Source organism: Sus scrofa, chromosome 8 (assembly GCF_054392235.1).
Source record: "Sus scrofa isolate SSC_HxYL_T2T_F1_AM1 chromosome 8, Sscrofa_HxYL_maternal_Yorkshire_Landrace_v2.0, whole genome shotgun sequence".
Lineage (NCBI taxonomy): Eukaryota > Metazoa > Chordata > Mammalia > Artiodactyla > Suidae > Sus > Sus scrofa.
Window position 1 is genome coordinate 11,043,735 of NC_139390.1, and position 21,996 is coordinate 11,065,730.

The following is a 21,996-nucleotide window of genomic DNA, read 5'->3' on the forward strand; positions in this document are numbered from 1 at the left end:
AAAGAGCCCACGATTCAGAGCCACAGAGGCCTGGGCTTCGATACCTCTTAGAGTAACGTGATTACTCTGTTTTCTGTGTTTTCTTTCATTCAAAAAGGTGCAGCTTTTTTTGGACTCAGCACATTGATCTCAGTGATAGACTGTGCTTATTCTTTCTTAGACAGTCTTTTGGAGCAAAACGAAGGAGCTGGCCCATCAGTACACGAAGACTCAGAAGGGGCTGTTCACCCTGGAGAACACGCTGCTGGGTTACATTGCAGACGACCTCAGCTGGTGCGGGAAAGTGGGCTCTTCTGGTGAGGCTCTGGGCCCCGTGGGGTCCCCTGGGGATGTGCAGGGTGCAGGAGCCCCCCCCCCCAAGATCAGAGTGAAGGAGTCAGAGATATGCACCCCAATGTCATCTGTACCCTTAATGACAGCTCAGGCTAATGTGAAACAGCATCCTGTAGCCAACCCAGGTTTTCTAGAAAAACCAACCTCAGAGTTTGGGGCTATCATACCCCCTGATTCCCTCCGTTTTTGTTTTTGTTTTTTAAAGCTGCTCCCGAAGCATGTGGAAGTTCCCAGGCTAGAGGACCAATCAGAGCTGCAGCTGCTGGCCGAGGCCACAGCCACAGCAGCGCCAGATCCAAGCCACATCTGCAACCTATGCAGCCCACGGTGGGAGGCCAGGGATCCAAGCCGCATCCTCATGGATACTACTGGAGTTCTTACCCCCTGAATCACTAAAGGAAATCCATGTTGTTAGTTGTTTGTTTTTTGTTTGTCTTTCTAGGGCCACACCCGCAGCATATGGAAGTTCCCAGGCTAGGGGTGGGATTGGAGCTATAGCTGCCAGCCTATGCTGCAGCCACAGCAACGCGGATCCAAGCCGAATCTTCCAGCAACACCAAAGCTCATGGCAGTGCTGGGATCCTTGACCCACTCTGCCGGCCCGGGATGGAACCTGTGTCCCAGTGCTCCCAAGAGGCCACCAATCCAGTTAGGCCACAACAGAAACTCCCCTGATGCCCTCTTTTTGAATGCAAGGGTAGCCTACTTCTGAATTGTTGCTGTTTTGCTTTCTATAAAAGCATCACTCTGGACCACAGAATGAATTCTAGGCAGGATGAAGGCTTCCGGGGAAGCAGGTCAAAGTTCTGGCTCCGCCGAATAACCGCAGTGGCCATGGGCTGGGCTTCTCTGCGTTTCGGCCAGTGTACAGCTTTGCTGTTGATCAGAGGTTGTCCTACCTTACCCAGAAGGACCCAGAACACTCCCTGTGGGAAGATGTTTTCTACTCAGAAAACACAATTGAGTTCATTTCCCTTCCATTTTTTTTTTTTTTTTGGTCCTTTTTTCTTCTTTTTTATTTGCACTGTGGATATTTGTACTTTATATTGTTATGTTCTTATTTTAATTGCTTTTGACTGTCATGAAATACTTATTGTAGAAGCTTCTTCATGCCAGATTTGCATTATTTTCCAATTACAAAAATGATGCATTCTTAATTGAAAAATACTTGCCTACACAGAAATGCATAAAAATAAAAAGTAAAAATACTTTTACTTTTCCTGCCCACTTCTCAGTTTCCATGCTACCTCCCAAAGGGGGAACGGTTTTCAGCAATCTGGAGCGAATCCTACCTTAATGATGCTTATATTCTGCCTTTTGCCACAGAGAAATGCAATACATCTGTGGATCCCTTCCTATTTGGATGTTTCGTTGCATATTTTGCTTAGATTTTCTTCATTCAAGTTAAAGAGTCTTCTCTATGTTCACCTAGTGTTCTTAGTTTTGTAATTTTTAAATTAATTTTTAATCTGGACTCTTTCTACCCAGAAATATGGCATATGAACATATCTCTCCACTTATTTTCTTTCTAGTTAAATTTTTAATAGTTTTTTTTGCCATGTTTCTTGCTTTCCTTTTAAAGTAAATGTTTTTTAAAGTTGAATTTTTATTTTTGTTATTTTTTCACTTTTTAAAACTTAAAGTATAGTTGATTTACAGTGTTGTGTCAATGTCTGCTATATGGCATAGAGTCATATTCTTTTAAACTTTTGCATTTTACTAGTTAGCTTTCTTTGTTATTCATTTAATTCTTTTATCTTAAGCGTGTTTCCTATAAACTTCGTCCTTTTTTGTTTTTTTTTTGTTTTTGTTTTGTCTCTGCCATTTCTTGGGCTGCTCCTGCAGCCTATGGAGGTTCCCAGGCTAGGGGTCGAATCAGAGCCGTAGCCACTGGCCTACGCCAGAGCCACAGCAACACGGGATCCGAGCCGCGTCTGCAACCTACACCACAGCTCACGGCAACACCGGATCATTAACCTACTGAGCAAGGGCAGGGATCGAACCCGCAACCTCATGGTTCCTAGTCGGATTCGTTAACCACTTAGCCACGGTGGGAACTCCTGTGTGTGTGTGTTTTTTTTTTTTTTCAGTTTATCACCTCAATTGGTTCTTAGAATAAAATGTATATATATATAAAATAAAAAAATCTCTTTCTTATCTATTTATCTTTTAAAGTTCTTTATTTTTGCTTTCTTTTCAATTGAATCCTATTTAGGTTGTTTTATTTTGTCTACTTCCTTCTTCTTTGGCCTCAATTTTTATTGATTCCTTATTTTATTTGCTGTCGTTCAGGTTCCTAATTTTTATATTTTAATTGTTCTATAGTCTGAGAAACTTTTTTCCCTTAATTTTTTTTCTGCCTTAGCTTTGCCTTATTTGTCTTATTATGAAAATCTTAATTTCTGTCATAACCTTCCATTTTTTTCCTTTTTCTTTTTACAGCCACACCTGTGCCACATGGAATTTCCCAGGCTAGGGGTCGAATCAGAGCTGCAGTTTGGGCCCACACCGCAGTCAACTGCCACAGCAGATCTGAGCCACGTCTGTGACCCACACCACAGCTCACGGCAATGCGAGATCCTTAACCCACAGAGCAAGGCCAGGGATCGAACCCTCAACCCCATGGACACTATACCGGGTTCTTAACTTGCTGATTCGCAATGGGAACTCCTGTTCTAACCCTCTAATCTCTCTCTTTTTAACTGCATATTCTGCTTTTTTATATACTTAATTTCTCTTACTTTCTTATAAGACTTTAAAATGTTATTTGTGTATGATATGTTTGCATAAAGGCAGGTGGCAAGGGGGAGACATTCTTGTGGAGAGAGGGGAGGTGACAAACGTGGAGACCTCTCTCCGGATGCGGTTGTGAAGATAAAAAAGTTTTATGTTCATGAAAACCTATGAACGGGGCACTTAGGTAACACCTTACAAAATACATGTTCATTTCATCGGTGTCAACATTGTTGCTTCTATTGGGAGAGGATTCAAAGTTTTTGACCCCACAGTTATTACTTACATCTGCACATGTAATTTTTTTTTTTAAATTGGTGTGGTTTTGTTTTTAAAGCATTTACTTACTCTAAAAACTCACAGAATTACTTCCTCATCCTGGGAAGGGCTTCTGATTGAGAACTTTCTTTCCTATCATTGGCAGCCAAGCCCACGTCTGTGGTTATGTTCATTTCCTGAGGCTGTGGTAAAGAAGTAGCATATTCTGAGTGGCATACAACAGTAGAAACTTATTTTCTCAGAGTTCTGGAGGCTGGAACTCCTAGATCAAGGGGCCAACTGGGCAGTGCTCTCTCTCTGAAGGTTCTGGGAAAGACTCCTTTGCCTCTTTTCGCTTCTGGTTGTGGCCGGCAACCTTGGTGTTCCTTGGCTCGTGCGCACATCACCCCACCTCCGCCTCCGTCTTCGCGTGGCTGTCTTTCCCCTGGGCATCTTCCCAGTCCCTTCCCTCTGCGCATGTCTGCCTCTGTGAACAGACTTCCCTGGTCTTTCAAGGACATCAGTCCAACTGAATTAGGCCCCAACCACCCTAACGATCTCATTTTGCCTTGATTACATCTGCAAAGACCCTCTTTCCAAAAAAGGTCCCATTTCCAGGCATTGAGGGTTACACGTCAACATTTCTTTTGTGGGAACACAATTCAACCTGTACCAAGGTGGAAAGGGAAAGGTGGGTGTTTGTGTAGGGTTCAATCCCCGGCCTGGATCAGTGGGTTAATGATCCGGTGTTGCCATGAGCTGTGGTGTGGGTCACAGACGTGGCTCGGATCTGGCGTTGCTGTGGCTGTGGTGCAGGCCAGCAGCTGTAGCTCCAACCCCTTGCCTGGGAACTTCCATATGCCACAGGGGTGGCCCCCCCCCAAAAAAAAGAAAGAAAGAAAGAAATGCATGGATAAAGAAAAATGTGGTGTGTATCAGTCAGTCTTTAAAAAGAAAGAAACACCATCATTTGTGACAACACAAACGTGGAGGGCATTATGCTGAGTGAAAAAAACCAGAGAGAAAAAGACAGAAACTGCATGTTATCACTTATATGTGGAATCTTAAAAAAAAAAAAAAAAAAAAAAGAACTCATGGAAAGAAAGAGAGTAGGAGTCCCCATTGTGGCTCAGTGGGTTAAGAACGGGGTGAGTATCCATGAGGACACAGGTTTGATCCCTGGCCCTGTTCAGCGGGTTAAGCTTCTGACATTGCCACAAGCTATGGTGTAGGTCACACATGCAGCTTGGATCCAGTGTTGCAGTGACTCTGGTGTAGGATGACAGCAGCAGTTCCGATTTGACCCTTAGCCCAGGAACTTCCATATGCCTCAGGTGTGGCCCTAAAAAAAACAAAAGAGAAAGAAAAAAAAAGAGAGTAGATAAGTGGTTTCCAGAAGTTGGAGGAAATAGGGAGAAGCTGATGAAAGGGTGCAAAAGTTCAGTTATGAGATGGATAAGACCTGAGGATCTAGTGTGTGACGTGGTGGCTATAATTATTAACCCTACTGTATTGTTGAGATTTGCTGAGAGAGTAGGATTCAATTGTTCTCATTTAAAAAAATATGTATATATAAGGTGACAGTTGTGTTAACTTGATGGGGGAGAATCTTTCACAATGTGTTTGCATACCAAATCATTATGTGGTACATGTTAAGTACCTTACAATGTTATTTGTCAATTACACTCAATAAAAAATAATAAAAACAAATATGGATGCCTTAAGGCAGGTATCCTTGGGAGGAGTAACACAGAAAGTATGTGTTCATACTTCTGCCTGTGGCTCCTCACTGACGGCTGAGCCTGTCTGTCTGTGGACCGTATAGAAACACTGAGGTCATCTGAGCCTAAGGATGTGGGGCTGGAGGAGGGAGGTTGGGGAGGGAAGTGGTTAAGAAGCAGAAGAGAGGGAATTCCTCTTGTGGCACGATAGGTATATGTGAGGATGTGGGTTCGATCCCTGGCCTCGCTCAGTGAGTTACGGATCCCGTGTTGCTGCAAGCTGCAGAGGAGGTCAAGATGCAGCTTGGATCTCATGTTGCTGTGGCTATGGCACAGGCGGCAGGTGCAGCACTGAATCAACCCCTAAGCTGGGAACTTCCATATGCCGCTGGTGCAGCCTTAAAAAGGAAAAGGGAGAATTAAAAAAAAAAAAAGCAGGAGTTCAGGTCGTGACGCAGTGGTTAACGAATCCGACCAGGAACCATGAGGTTGCGGGTTCGGTCCCTACCCTTGCTCAGTGGGTTGACCATCCGGCATTGCCGTGGCTGTGGTGCAGGTTGCAGACGCAGCTTGGATCCCTCGTTGCTGTGGCTCTGGTGTAGGCTGGTGGCTACATCTCCGATTAGACTCCTAGCCTGGGAATCTCCATATGCTGCAGGAGCAGCCCAAGAAATAGCAAAAAGACAAAAAAAAAAAAAGCAGCAGAGGAGAGGTTGACATGAGCCCTCCCAGTTTTACCTCTGTCTCCCTAAAAATGGGGATCATTTTGGGACCTTGTCTCTGTCAGACGAACGTCTGCTGCAATTTCCCAGAACGATGACTCAAAGCTGGTCACTGTGTTCCTGTCTGGGATTTGGAGGGTTCAGGAAGGACTTGGAAGGGATTCAGGGGGCACTTAGTTAAATTGGGTTGAGATGTGTCCATTGTCCAGCCTCCGTCCTGGCAGTGATGCCGTTGGAAGGTGGCTCCACTGTGATCCAACAGCCTGGGAGGAACAGAGACGAATTATACCCTGTCTTTTCCACCTCAATTATTTTTCTGTAAACTGCGTCTTTCAGAAATAAACCTTGAGTCTTGTCCTGACCGGAGGAACTGCAACAGCAACTTTGTTTCTGTTTTCTGGAACCTGCTGTCCAAAAGGGTAAGTACTACAGATGATATTCTAGAATCTTGGAGACCCAAGAGCTTAAGAGGTCATCCAGTCTGTGGTTCATTTTAATTCACTTGGGGTCACAGATCCTTTTAGAAGCAAAAGTTTAGGATTCATTCCTGAGAAGGACGTCCATAGGCACACGCCCGCTTAATTTTTGGGCATTCACAGAAGGTCCTTGAGCTCTAGCTGCTGACTTCCTGATCTTACTCATTTTTTTTTGGTTTAGACTTCCAGCCATCTGTCTTGGTTTATTTGTTTGTTTGTTTATCTTTTTAGGGCAGCACCTGCAGCGTATGGAAGTTCCCACGCTAGGGATCAAATCAGAGCTGCAGCTGCCCGCCTACACCACAGCCACAGCAACGCCAGATCCGAGCCATGTCTGCAACCTACACCACAGCTCATGGCAATGCCTGATCTTTAACCCACCAAGCGAGGCCAGGGATCAAACGTGCATCCTCACAGAGACTGTGTCCGGTTCTTAACACACTAAGCCACAGTGGGAACTCCCTCTGTGTTGATTTAGTCCTCTGATCCAGACACTGGCCAACCCTAGTTTTCTGGGACAGTCTTAATAATTTACATTTACTACATGCCAGGCACAGTCCGCAGGTCTTTACGTGGATTAAAATCTTTCATCCTCGCAAGAACCCTGCGAAGTAGGTACCGTGAGTATCACACCCATTTTACAGATGCCATCATGGAGGGGCAGATAAATAAGCACTCTACCAGATGTACACCGCAAGTGGCAGATCCACGATCCAGGCTGGAAACCACTCATCATCTTGCTCCTCAGCTTCCCGCATGTATATTTTTCTTTTAAGTTGCTTCTTTCCAAGTGGACTAGGAAAAAAAAAAATCGAAAGAAAGAAAGAATAGAAAGGAATGGAAACAAAGGGGGAGAAAAATAAAATGATATGACTGAGAATTCTCCAAAAATTAAACGTAGACCTCTGAGGAGCGGGGGCAAGTGAGGACTCATGTTTGTTAAGTGCACATTTGTGACCAGTCCTGGGCCAGGTGCCTCACCAATGTCACCTCGTTTCGTCCTTACAATAGGAGGTACGAGAAGGTACAAATTCCCACATTCCAGGTGAGGAAACGAAGAGGGTACGTGACTCGTTCAAGGTCTGTGGGCTAGTGAGGAGCAGCCCTGAGAGCCTGACCCACCTTCAGGAGCTTAGGTAAACCCCATGAGGAGAAAAGGTGACAGGCTGGGCCTGGAAGTAAGGAGGCTCTTTAGACAAGCACAGGCTCTGCATCTGTTCCGCCCCTCAGAGTCCTCATGCGTCAAGTGGGAGTAAAAATAATGCCTGTCCCACAGGGTTGCTGCAAAGCTTAAACGAGATGCCACCATCCCATTAATTAACTCAGGATGTATTCCTTTGACAGATATTTGTTGAGGACCTACTAGGTGACGTGAAAAATCCTAGGCACTGCCCAGTTTTTCGTTGTTGTTGTCTGTTCGCTTTAGAGAAGTTTCCATGTAATCACTCTATGATATGTTTTGTGGCAGCGCTGTTGCTGAAAACTTTTTTTGGGGGGGGTCTTTCTGTCTTTTTAGGGCCACACCCATGGCACATGGAGGTTCCCAGGCTAGGGGTCCAATCGGAGCTGTAGCTGCCGACCTACACCACAGCCACAGCAACGCCAGATCCGAGCCATGTCTGCAACCTACACCACAGCTCGAGGCAATGCCAGATCCTTAACCCACTGAGCGAGGCCAGGGATCGAACTGGCAACCTCATGGTTCCTAGTTGGATTCGTTTCCAATGTGCCACAACAGGAACTCCTTTTTATGTTTTTTAAATTTTTTTCTGAAAACTTTTAAAGCCAAGTCACATTTTATATGTGCCAAGTACCTCTTGTTTCCCACTGTCCTTGGGGCTAGGAATACAGCAAAAGGAATGGAAGGCACCCTGCCACTGGGACCTCCCCAGGACTGTACCTTTTCTTCAGCCAAACGCTCATAGATGGATGGAGATGGGCCTCTTTGATCTGACTTGACCTGACTGGGTGCCTTGAATTCCAGTCTCACTTCCTCAATTCCAAGAGACATGACCTTGGGACAAACTGGCCCATTACTTGCTATGTGGGGGGCTCCTCAGAATTATCAATTGAAGGGTCAGTGCTTGGCGCCCTGTAGGCACTCTGTTGAGTTAGCACTTGTGACTGATAATAATTGGGCCTCTGTTTTCTGCTCATCATCACCTCCAGAAGAAAGACAGACGGTGTACTGGATTTTCATAATTCTGATTCAAATGGTTCAGCAGTGTTTTCTCTCCTGTAAAGGCCAGATCCCTTGGCCAAGCATGTAGGGCCCTCCGTGAACCAAGTTATCTACCCAACTTCAGCGTCCACTCAGGTTTGCCCCCAAATACCACTCTTCTCTGAAGCTGCCAGGCCTTTCTGTTTGTAGCTGCCTCAACCTCTACCAGGTGGGATCCCACTGATTCTTCAGGACTGAGCTTCTGCTGTCCTCTGTTATGATTTTGCTGGTTCTTTTCTGCTCTGCATCACAGAGTATTTGGGCTTCTTCCCACCTCTCCTCTCTTCCTCTTTCCCTCCCTCTTCTCCTTCCGTCTTAGATGTCCAGCCCAATCAAACCTTCAGATGACACCAGCACCCACCACCATTCGTTTGCAACCTATGAGAAACTCCAAGTGAAAATCATCCAGCTGAGTCCATTTGATACACAGAAATGTACGAGGTGATTGTAAAGTATTACTTCAAGTCACTAAAAAAAACAAGTAGATTTTTCATTAGCTCCTTCACTAGCTGTGAGGCTCCAGGGTTGCTGTGGACAGTGGGACAGCCGGGCTCATAGCTCTACAAGAGCTGCCGGTACTGGTGGGTCAAGCCACGTTAAGCTCATCCTCATGAGGCTGTATAGTTGGATAATGTGAGAAGGGGACCTGAGATTGTCCCAAGGCCTGAGTGGGCTTCCTGGAGGAAACAGATTGCTTAGTTTTGTTCATCTTGTTTTCCCCAGGGCCTAGCGAAGAGTCCAGCTGCATGTTTGTTGCATGAAGACATGAAACTCCTTGCTTAGTAATATTCACTCACCCTTCCTTCCTCCCCCACTGCCTTCAGTGTCCCCATCTCTCCACAGTTTCTTTTTTCTTGGTGTCCCATTTCTTTCATTTCTGAATCCTCTGCTCCCACTAAATGAAATGTGCACTGGCCACAATGCATGGCCCCAACAAAGTGCTTTCATCTTCTTCCTTTGGCAATGACGTTGCTCATAATCACCTGAACTTCCGACTTTTTTTTTTTTTTTTGGCTGTGCCCACAGCATGTGGAAGTTCTTGGGTCAGAGATAAAAATCATGCCACGGCAGTGACCTGAGACACTGCAGTGACATCATCGGATTCTTAACCCGCTGAGCCACAGAGGAACTCCCTGGCCTTCTGACTTCTGAACCTCCAGTTTAGCCACAGTGATGTTCACCTTCATTGTTCAGATGCAGACTGGAGCAACTGTTTCCAGAACTCTCTGTGGGAAGCAGATTCCCTCCAAGGGCTTGGGATGAAAATGGCATAGACTTGACCTGACCGAGCTAGAACCATAGAGGCTTCCCCTCCTTAACGAACTGATGCCGCGAGCTGTCTTGAATGGAACTGCCAGGGCCTGGCAGTTAAGTTTGCATGCTGAGAAATGGTGTTGTTTTTGTTTTTAAGTTTGCAGAAAATGCCTGTGGGATGGTGCAGGTGTTTCTCAATGGATCCATCAGTAACGCCTTTGATAAAACCAGGTACTAATTTCTTTGCATCCTATTTGCAAGGGTGAGCACAGTTTCCTATTTGGTATTTCATCTTTAGCAGAATTTACTTTTCATGCTGAAAGTCATTCCTGAAGACTTGGCCTACAAAAGGTAAAATGTTTGTAGTCTATGGAGAGATTTGTCTTTCTTCTTTTCTTTTTTTTTCTTTTTATGGCCACACCTGTGGCATATGGAAGTTCCTAGGCTAGGGGTCGAATCAGAGCTGTAGCCACCAGCCTACACCACAGTCAGAGCAATGCCCCATCCAAGCCTTGCTTGCCACCTACACCACAGCTCATGGCAACACCAGATCCTTAACCCACTGACTGAGGACAGGGATCGAACCTGCATCTTCATGGATACTAGCCAGATTCGTTTCCACTGAGCCATGATGGGAACTCCAGAGATTTGTCTTCCTTTTATTTTATTTTTTTTTTGGTCTTTTTGTCCTTTTAGGGCGGCACCCGAGGCATAGGGAGGTTACCAGGCTAGGGATCTAATCGGAGCTGTAGCTGCCGGCCTATGCCACAGCCACAGCAACACCAGATCCAAGCCGTGTCTTCGACCTACACCACAGCTCACAGCAATGCCGAATCCTTAACCCACTGAGCGAGCCCGGGGATCGAACCCGCAACCTCATAGTTCCTAGTCGGATTCCTTTCCACTGCACCCTGATGGGAACTCCGAGATTTGTCTTTCTAAGTCAATGCCTTCGCCTGGTTTCTCCACTGCATAGAGTCCCCTGCAGGTCCTAATGGTCCAGACACCGAGTCCAGCTTATCCTCTTGACTTTTCCAGGCCTGGTATAAGCTCCTCAGCTCTCCATCCCACACTCCATCCTGCCCATTTTCCACCTGTGATCACATTCTCCCCCCATATGACCTGCCCCTCCCTCCTTCTGCCTGTCTAAATTCTCCCCACCCACCAAGACCTGCCCTGACTCTTTCCCCGGCTCCCCCAGCAATGTGAACCCCAGTGTAGCAGTCAATCTACTGTTGGGACTGTCAGGCGCTATACTGGGTGTTAGGCTTTCGTTATCTCTTTGCGGATGGTGTCAGCAGTTTACTGCAGTGGTTAAAAGTGGGGGTCATTACAGCTTACCTATATGACCTTGGCAAGGTCCCTGGAGTACATATGTACCTGAAGAGGTGATGGTTATGTGAAGGTTTTTTTTTTTTTTTTTTTTTTTTTGCTTTTTAGGGCCTCACCTGCAGCATAAGGAAGTTCCCAGGCTAGGGGTCGAATCAGAGCTGCAGCTGCCAACCTATGCCATAGCCACAGCCACATCAGATCAGAACTGGGTCTGTGACCTACACCACAGCTCATGATAATGCCAGATCCTTAACCCATTGAGCAAGGAATCGAACCCATATCCTCATGGATACTAGTCAGAGTTCATTACTGTCAAGCCACGATGGGAGCTCCTAATGGGAAGATTGACTGCAATAATGCAGGAAAGATGCTGAGCCCTGAACCTGACAACAGAGAATGTGCTAGGTGAATATCAGCTCTTACCCTGGCAACTGGGTCTGGCCACAGCCCCGCCTTTCTTTTCTGACCCGCTTCTGTACTTACTGCTTTTACCACATCGGTTACCCTGCCAGACTTTATTCTCCATTCCTTCCCTGGATAAAGCTGATTGAAAGGAGGGAGCATGTATTAACGTGCCTGGGACCGCTAGGTGTCCCCAATTAATTTTCCTTCTCTCTTCTTTGAATGTTTAATCCAAAGAATCATTTGTCTTTCTGTCTTCTTCTGACTCCAACCCTGTGGGGTTTGGGGGGGGCATGTTAGCATTCCAGAAATTTGTAATCTGATGTTATGGATCCAAGAGCTTGCAACCGGGGGGGGGGGGGGTGGGGGGGAGGTTAGTGGGCAGAGCTTAGGACTGGCGTGGAGCAGGATATCATGGTCTTTCAACACCTGCTTCTCAAGCTGGCGGAGTGTGTGGGTGACCTGGGGATGGGTGGGCTGCCAGTTCTGATTCAGCAGGTGGTAATGCGCGGGGTTCTGCAGTTCTAACAAGCTCATGACGTCTGTCTAAGGTTTACTGCTGGAATAGCGAGTGCTTAAAAGACTCAACACCAATGTACAGATTAAAAATTTCATTTTGAAAATCTTAGTCACGGAGAGTGGCCTTGAGTGAGGGTGGCTGGTTCTAATGGGAATCATGGGTTCAAGCCCGAGGGTAGGTTCTAGCCAAGGCTGCCCTGCCTCTGGCTGGCTTCTCCCAGAGGCTGCTGGTGCCTGAATGATTTCATCTGGGGTTAACACCGTTCTTTGTCTTTTCCATCTTAGCACGTTCGGCCGTGTGGAGGTCCATAGCCTGCAGCCGTCGAAGGTGCATACACTAAAGGCTTGGGTGATACATGACAGTGGAAAAACTCCCAGGTATCTGTTACTACCTTGTACCCATTCATTCTCACAGTTATTTTAGGAATCAGTCCAAGAAAGAATCCACAGTCACAGGAATGCATTGAGAAAAAGACGGGCTCAGGAAATGAATGGGCCCTCACTCTTCATTTACCCTGTCCCAACAGCGTCTTCATTGCCTCTCCATGGTGAATATCTACCTAGTTCACCCCTTTGGCCCCTCTGTTGGCCTGGGAGTTCTTAATAGCTACCTCTGCTTCACCTCTTTATCCCAGGGCCTTGCCCAGCACCTGTTCCCTAGAAGAACCAAGAGACTTGGGAAATGTTTGTGGATCTTGCTTTTTTTTTTTTTTTGGCATCTTAGGGCCATGCCTTTAGCGTATGGACGTTCTCAGGCTAGGGGTCAAATTGGGGCTCCAGTTGCCAGCCTGCACCATAGCTACAGCAATGTGGGATCCAAGCCGAGTCTGACCTACGCCACAGCTCGCAGCAACGCCGGATCCTTAACCCACTGAGGGGAGCCAGGGATTGAACCCACGTCCTCATGGATACTAGGCGGGTTCATTACTGCTGAGCCACAAGGGCAACTCTGAGATCTTGTTATTTTAACATCTTTGTCTTTCTTTCCCAGAGACACATGCTCAGGTTCCTCCATAAATGAGCTGCAATTGATTTTAAGAGGAAAGAATATCAAATTTACCTGCCAGGAAAACTACAGGTAATTGATGTCTTCTTGAAGAGAGGGCTTCTTGCCACCTGGAGGCATCTTCTCTGGGACCTTGACGGTGGTCTGGGGTGGTGATCTCTGTTCCTTGGGCAGCCCGGCCAGGAAGGTGATCCTGGTCAGTGGCTTTCAGCTGGCCATCTGTCCCCCTTCTCCTTGTCCTTCTCCAGCCCACCTGAGCAGTGATTTGCCTCTAGATCCACCCAGGCTTTGAGAACATCTTTCCCGGTTTCCCATAAGAGAGGCCTGACCCAGGGGGCTCCTAGCTTTCTGGGGGAGCAGAAGCATGTTTTGCCAAATGCAGAGGATTTATAAAACCCTGTGACTTGGCATAATTTTGCATGTGAGGTTTCTTTCTTAGTTGGTTCTCAGTGTAGATGCCTAACGCTTGGTAAGTTGTCAAAGGGCAGCTTACCAAGTTTTATCTTTTTTTCATTAAAAAATGTAAAATCTTAAAAAAAATGTTTTTAAACCACTACTGCATATTTATTGGAGCAAAGTTTAAATTACAGATAGGCAGATATTTTTCAGGTCACCTAAAACTCTAATTACCAGAACTAGGACTTCCCCCCCCCCGACTATTTTATTATTTATTTATTTGCCTTTTTTTTTAAGGGTCACACCTGTGTCATATGGAAGTTTCCAGACTAGGGGTTCAATTGGAGCTACACCTGTGGGCCTATGTCATAGCCACAGCAATGCCAGATCTGAGCCGGGTCTGTGACCTACACCACAGCTCATGGCAACGCTGAATCCTTCACCCACTGAGTAGGGCCAGGGATCAAACCTGAGTCCTCATGGATACTAGTTGTGTTCATTACCACTGAGCCACGACGGGATCCCCAATACTTAAAACAGGCAGGGATCCTTGCTAAAAGCACCTTTGGAAGTTTTCCCATGTGTTAAAGCTTAGAACAAGACAGATGGAAAGAGAAGAACTTTCTCAAAGAATGTAGAAGCTGAAATGCTGGGATATTTTTCCCATCTCCCCCCTGTTACCGACCTTTCCCACCAACCATGTCAGAAAGACAGAGGATAGATTCAAGGAACATTCCCCGAGGGCTTTGTCTCCCAAATGACCTGGATTCCCCATCAGTCAGATGGCTTCTCTCTGGAAACTGCCAGAACATAACACAGCCTTCTACAGCAGTTAGATGGGAAAACTTAAACAACAGAACAACTGTAAGAGAAATGTGGCAGACATCTGACCCGTCTGAGTTATTCAAAGATATTTCCCACTGTGAAAACAAAATACAAAAACCTAGGAGAAGACTGGGGCATGAGCCAATGCTGCTTTATCTTTTTTCTTACATTAAACTTCCCCCGCCCCTTTCTTTTTCTTTTTTTGGCCACCCCCTGGCATATGGAGTTCCCGAGCCTACACCCCAGCTGCAGAGATGCGGGATCCTTGCCCCACCGTGCTGGGCCGGGGATTGATTTGCGTCCTGATGCTGCAGAGACTCCGCCGACCCCATGGCGCCACAGTGGAAATTCCTCACCCCCCTTTTAATGAATGACCCAAACGGCAGGCTCCTTCCTGGTGCACTCACTCATTCTCCACCTGGGAAGAATACCTGAGACAGCTTCCACCTGCCTAGCGTGGCGGCCCCTTAGGAAGTGATTCGTAAGCCAGCACCTGTCATTCAGAGCATCAGCTCATGTGACCTTAGATGCGGATCATATTATTATTATTATTTTTTGTCTTGCCATTTTCTTGGGCCATTCTCGCGGCATATGGAGGTTCCCAGGCTAGGGGTTGAATCAAAGCCGCAACCTCATGGTTCCCAGTCAGATTCGTTAACCACTGAGCCACGATGGGAACTCCGGGGATCATATTTGAAATCACTGTTGGTTTTCTCCAGCCATGACGTCATAATATACGCAGCACGCCTCCTTGAATTTACAGACCCTCAGGGCTGCTTGTTGCATCGAAGAGTTCTCCGACTTTGCTAGAAATCTGCTTGTCTCTAGGGGGTCCCCGCACAGTGAATGTCACAGATTTGGTTGTCGACTGTAGTTTCAATTATTCCAACGCAAATATGCCTTCCAAGGAAGCCAGCTTTTGTCCAGCTGTTTTGGTGTGCTTGCTCAAGGAGCAAACAGAAGTACAATTCCATTAGTACAGATTAGAACTATTACCAGTTCTGCTATTACCCTTTATAAATCCTGCCCCTCAGTGACACACACTGTTAATATTTGGCTGTATAGCCTAAAGTCTTTTTTCCCCCATATACATACTCAGTCTTCTAAAATATATACAGAATTTCTTAACATATATTTTGATACTAGAGTAAACAGAAGGTAACAGTACTTTTTTGGATTACTTTAAAAATAACAGGAGTTCCTGTTGTGGCACAGCGGAAATGAATCCAACTAGGAACCATGAGGTTGTAGGTTCAATCCCTGGCCTTGCTCCATGGGTTAAGGATCCGGTGTTGCCATGAACGGTGGTGTAGGTTGCAGACGCGGCTCGGATCTGGCGTTGTTGTGGCTGTGGCGTAGGCCGGCGGCTACAGCTTCTATTAGACCCCTAACCTGGGAACCTCCAAATGCTGTGGGTTTGGCCCTCAAAAAAAAAATAACATTAATAAAATAAAATAAAAATAACAAATGGGAGTTCCCACTGTGGCTCAGTGGGTTAAGGATCTGGTGTTGCTGCAAGCTGCTGTGCAGGTTGTAGATGTGGCTGGGGTCCAGTGTTGCTGCGGCTGTGGTGTAAAAAGAAAAAAAAGGCAAAATGGTCACAATGCTTTTTTTTTTTTTTTTCTGGCTAGTGCCCCCTAGTGACATATTAGAAAACCCTAAATGGTGCATTTTTCCTTTTATGTTATTTCAAAACACTCTGTCTCCTTCCATCAATGTCTCTATCCATCAACATATCAGAAGCGTGTCCATTTTATTGGGACACTGGATAGGAGTATTTACCTATTTTGTGGAGGAGATCTTAACAGCATAACTGCTACTTCTTTTCCCAAATTGAATTCCTGATAAATTAGAAACTAATTAAGAAATATATTCATATTCTCTTCATTTATTATAAAGCAAAGATTGCTTCAAAAATCCTAAGCCACAGTTCCCATTGTGGTTCAGGGGGTTGAGAACCCAGCATAGTGTCTGTGAGGATGAGGGTTTGATCCCTGGCCTCGCTTCACGAGTTGAGAAGCCAGAGTTGCTCCAAGCTGTGGCAGTAGGTCACAGAAGTGGCTCCGATCTGGCATTGCTGTGGCTGTGGCGTAGTTCGGGAGCTGCAGCTCTGATTGGACCCCTAGCCCGGGAACTTCCATATGCTGCAGGTAGGGGTGTAAAAAGAAAAAAAAAAAATCTTAAATAATTTTAGCAAAGATTCCTCTTCCAGAGCATTATATCCCTAAGGAAAAGGATCCTCCTCCCTCCAAATGTATCCATGTAGGGGGATCCCAGGCTATTACACTGGTGAGGATGGAGTGACCCTGTGTTTAGAGCCTCTGTGACTAGCTGGTCAAGAGAGTTGGCTGGAGATGGGCCTGAAATGGCCCCTCCTGGCAGCCCAGGGGTGCTGGTAGCTGCTTCTAAGAATCTCTCTCCCTTTCCAAACTCACATTTGGCAAAATCAGATTCAGCTGCAATTTAAGGAGCCACGTTCCCCCGTGGCCACCCCCTCCCCCGTGTGCCGGCCACTGCCATTGGCCCCTGTTGCTTGGTTCTCTCATGTTTATGACAATGAGAGTCATTCACCTGCTGACACTTATCCAGGATTAGTTCCGGGCAAAGGATGTGTGGTCCTCTTGCTGATGGCCGCCAGCCCCCTCCTAGAGAGACGGTGACCCCTTGCTGCCTGACACTTTGACCCAGCACTTCCTCAGGAAGCTTTTGAAGGGAAGAAGACGAATCCTCAACAGAAACATGGGGGGGTCTGTCATCTCAGGTGGCTGCTTCTAGAATGAGCATCAGCTGATAGTCACTGTGCATATCTGTGACATGTATAAGCCAGACATTCATTTTCATCTCCAAACATCTCTTCTCAGTATTTATTTCTTGGTTTGACACGTAAAATGAAACTAAACTGGGCCACACTTGCAGTCATTCAGTCTTGAACCTGACCTTTCTCTGGGTCGTCACTGCCAGAGAAGAAACCGGGTGGGCACGAATTTGGTTATTAACCAAGGGGCTTATTGTGTTGGTGAATTGATGGTAGGTCGGTCTGCTGTACTGATCTCCTTTTTTTTTTTTTTTTTTTTTTTTTCCTTTCCTCTCCTAGGCCTATCTAGTTTCTTCAGTGTGGGCAAAATGCTGGGGCTTCATCTTGCAGATTTTGGGCATGAGCCGCTCAGCATGGTTAAGCACCTGCCGTGAACATCGCCATGCAGGACTTAGGAGACTTGTTGGTGGAAAGCTGAGGACTTGCAGGGGATCCTCTGTCCCCATATCAACACCAGAGATGGAGCCCTTTTCCTCCCAAGTCTTCAAATAACTTTATGTTATTGGGGCCATTTTAATCTTCATCTCCTAAGAGTCCAGAACAAATTAATTACTGTGGAAAGCCAGAACAGAAATTGTATATTGTTATGTCATTTTAATATTCATGTGATGCTTTTATGTTGTTTTTATGTCGGTCACATCATTTCTGTTGAAGAATGACCACCCAACCTCTGACGGGCAGGTCAAGAAAAGTCAGTGCCCAAACTTTTCAGAAAATATGACCTTTCCAAGTGAAGGGCCTTGTCTCAGGAGATAGCTTGGTGCTCTTTCTACAGATAAGCAATGAATGCCATGGTTGCGGGTTGTGGGCCATGCTTATATTCTGCAGGGTAGAAGCTACCCATGTAGTTGGTGCTTTACCCCTAATCCCTCCAGCATCCCTATGAGGTTGATGTTATTATCTCCCATTTGTTAAATGTGATAAAGGAAGTTAAGGGAGGTTATATCATTTTCCCAAAGCCATACATTTAGTTCAAAGTAGAGCATGAATTTGAACTCAGATTTATTTCACTCCCAAATTCACATGCACTCTCTCTAGGCTTCTCATACCAAAACGGCAGTGCCTTAAATTCTCTGCCAATAAATGCATGTTGGATTAAATTGGATACAATAGAATCTGAAATGTAATTTTTCTGGATGACTTCAAAACTGACTTATATTTTTTCTCCTCCTCCTCTTCCTTCTCAGTGTCTTATATATGTAGTAAGCTGTTATGTATATTTGTTCCTCATAGCAACAATTTGTTTCTCACTTGAATTTTACATAATTAGTATTGCCTGGGGATTATCAATTTTATTACTCTTTCTAAGAACCAACCTTTAACTTTGTTATCTTCTCTTTCTATTTATTTAGGTTTTGCTTCTCTCTTTATTGCTAGAGATGGAGAGATTCCTTCTAATTTCTCTGGGTTTCTTTATTCAGCTTCTTGAGATGGAAGTGAAGAGCATTGATTTTTCAGTACATTTGCTTTTCTTAAGCATATATTTTAGTACTGTAATTTTTTTCTCTGGGTGCTGCTTTAGTTGAAGCTCTTAAAAATTTGTAATATGTCTCTTTCCATTATCATTTATTTAAAATTTTTTCTGATATCATTCTTATTTAGTGTTGCTGGAGTTCCCGTCGTGGCGCGGTGGTTAATGAATCTGACTAGGAACCATGAGGTTGTGGGTTCGGTCCCTGCGCTTGCTCAGTGGGTTAACGATCCGGCGTTGCCGTGAGCTGTGGTGTAGGTTGCAGACGCGGCTCGGATCCAGCGTTGCTGTGGCTCTGGCATAGGCCGGTGGCTGCAGCTCCGATTGGACCCCTAGCCTGGGAACCTCCATATGCCGCGGGAGCGGCCCAAGAAATAGCAAAAAGACAAAAAAAAAAAAAAAAAAAAAGAAATGTGTTGCTTAATCTTTAAACATCAGGGGATTTTCTAGCTTTTTGTTAAAACATAGATGCACGGCGGGAAGAATTAATAACGTAGTTTGAGACGCCTTAACCCACTAGGTTTGTTGAAAACAGAATACATTTTGGAGTCAGACATTTCTGAGTTCCTATTTTGGCATCACTCTGTGACCTTGATACCTAACCTCTCTGAACTGCAGCTTCTTTGTCACCTTAATAAGGATTATAAACTAACCCTTATGAAAGTGTGGTGAGAACTAAAGAAGGTGACAAACATTGACAGTCTGGCACAGTGTCACACGTAAGAAATCACTCAACCTAGGTTGGCTCCTTTCTGGCTGCCCCTTGTTGGCAGCTTGGTTTCCTTGAGGAGCCCTTGCAGCTACAGCCTCTGCCATCAGTCCAGGGATTCTTCTCTCGCCTTTCTCCACTTAGGCACATCCTCATGGGATGTAGTCTTGGCCGGATGTGAGCATGGATGCTTGGGATCAATTCTGATTAAGATTCAGCCTTGCCCCAAGTTTCAATAAACTCTACCTGCAGAATGTCTTCAGAAATAAGTCCCTGCCGAAGAAGAAGCCTATACATACATAAATCAATCCTCTGTACCCCTCTTACAAGTGACATCTCTCTTGAACTACTGACTGCTCATAAACCTCGTATTTTGCTCATAAACCTGCTTCCCACTTCATTCTTGGCTCTAGAAAATCCTCTTACCATCCCAATTTGTACCCACCCTCATACTTACCCAAAGACTATTGGAATGACCCAGAATTGCATTTTCCCTTTCCAGCTCCCAAAGGCTCACTCTTTTCCTTCTGTCATGGTGCATGACCTTATAATATTTGAGGCACACTTTCAAATACAGTTCTGATATCTCAAGCTGAATACTTGAAGATCCACACACACATGCATGTGGGTGTGTGTATGTGTATGCATACTTTTGTGCTACAAAAAATGGTGTGTCTCAATCCGTAGTGACACCACATTCAATGGGTCTTCCTTTAGCCCTGCTTCACTGTTTGTGTCAACTTGTTTCGTGCCACCTCTGTGCCTCTCACACACCTGGCAGACAAAGCCAAGTATATATCAAATGTTTTAAGAAAACACATATTTTCTTTGGCTAGACAGCTTTCTGTGCCTTTTAGGTCTTGTTGGGGACAAGCTCAACCCATGTCTGTATGCTCCCCTGCAGTAGGGATGCAGCAGGAGCCATGCTGACTTACTTCCTGGCATCTGTTCCTCTTACAACAGTTCCTAAGACTATGACTACAGCATCTCAGGTAGAGTCCGTACTGGACGGAATGACTCTGGTTTTTGTGGGTTTTTTTTAAACAGGAAGTAGTTATGTATATGGGTAAATGCTATATGTGGCAAATTAAAATTGTGTACATTAAAATGTTAAAGTAAACCTAGAGGCTAACTTTAAAAGGCATTTTATATGCAGTATTAATCTAATACTTTCCCAAAGTTTTTTTAAAATCATGAAACAATTTATCTTTAGTATCTTAGTCATCATTTTAATAAGTATTTGTTATCCGTCCATCAGGGACTCAATTGCTGGGTGCTCCCCCCAGAGGCAGTGGTTGGCTGGCTCTCAGCTCACACACAATGCACAGAAGGGTTTGAATTGGTCCCTGACGGTGTTTATCCTTGAACTTGATTCACATGGGTTCCCTTTGCCATGTTCATCCTCTGACCGAAAGGCAAACAGCGGGTGAAGTTGTGAAAACCTTAGGATTAAGGGGCAAGTGACCTAGAGTGCAAGTTCATGAACATCTGTGAACCCTCAGTTTGGAATGTATTTATAACAGATATAAATGTTTTACAAATAATACATGAATAATAAAGGACTTTGTGGAATCATTCTTTTAAAAACAGTTGTGTCTGAAATTCTGCTTGACCTTATTTACATGTGGAATCTAAGAAAGTCAAATTCATGGTGACAGCAAGGGGAATGGTCGTTATCAGGACCTGGGTGGGTGGGGAAGATGGGGGAGGAGGTTGCTGGTCAAAGGATGGTGTGAAATTTTACTTATGAGATGAATGAGTTCTGGAGATCTAATGTACAGCATGGTGACTACAGTTAACGACAGACTATTGTAAGAGTTCCCGTCATGGCACAGTGGTTAACGAATCCGACTGGGAACCATGAGGTTGAGGGTTCGGTCCCTGGCCTTGCTCAGTGGATTAAGGAGCCGGCGTTGCCTCGAGCTGTGGTGTAGGTTGCAGATGCGGCTTGGATCCCACATTGCTGTGGCTCTGGTGTAGGCTGGTGGCTACAGCTCCGATTGGACCCCTAGCCTGGGAACCTCCATATGCCACAAGTGCGGCCCTAGGAAAGGTGAAAAAAAAAAAAAAGACCAACCCCTCCCCCCAAAAAAACAATAGAGTATTGTAGACTTGAAAGCTGCTAAGACAGTAGATCTCAAGTGTTCTCACTACACACACAGACACACACACACACACACACACACACACGTAACTGTGTGAGATGGTGAATATGTTAATTAGCTTAATTATCATAATCGCTTCACAATCTATAGGGATACTGAAACATCATGTTATACATCTTAAATGTATATTTATTTTTCAACCATACCTCAGTGAAGCTGGGGAAAGAAGGAGCAACTGTTGCCTATGGGGTTGAAGGAAGAATTAAGCTGGAGATGCACTTTCAAAGGCAACCGGTCCTCTCGCCTCCCCACCCCAAGGTCAAGCGAGCTGGGCAGCTGGAGATTGGATGGGTCAGCATCTCGGGTATGTCTTGTGGGTGGGAGAGGTGGGAATAGATACCCAGAGGAGTCCGAATGTAGAGTCTGTGGAAAACCTGAAGCCCCTCACCCATTCTTCATCATCCTCAGAGACATCAGAGAAGGAACGGTGCTGTTGGCATTCCGCTCAGAACCTCAGCCTGAGACTCAGGATGATTTTCCTTGGTTCTGTTAGGAAACCTCACCTGACACCTCCCAGGAGCTTATGCGATGACGTAGTAAAATTTGTGCTTTAATAAGGGACAAAATTGTGCAACAACCTCGCTGCACCTTGCAGACCTGCAGAGAAGAGAAAACAAACACATGCTGTGCACGTGTGT

The 21,996-nt window shown here is 45.4% G+C and overlaps 1 protein-coding gene across 3 annotated transcripts in view; it reads left to right on the forward strand.

The window, feature by feature from the left end:
* Positions 1-20,780, forward strand: part of CD38 (CD38 molecule) — a 48,790-nt gene extending 28,010 nt beyond the window's left edge. The window contains exons 3-9 of one of the 3 annotated variants that reach the window (XR_014811874.1): positions 161-296; positions 6,104-6,186; positions 9,876-9,949; positions 12,257-12,349; positions 12,963-13,049; positions 17,293-18,614; positions 18,894-20,780. Coding sequence is in view for 2 of the 3 variants with exons in the window: in XM_084970707.1 (XP_084826833.1) it covers positions 161-721 (561 nt within the window). In the remaining variant the exon portion in view is untranslated. 3 annotated transcript variants of the gene reach the window in all.
* The last annotated feature ends 1,216 nt before the right edge of the window (positions 20,781-21,996 follow it).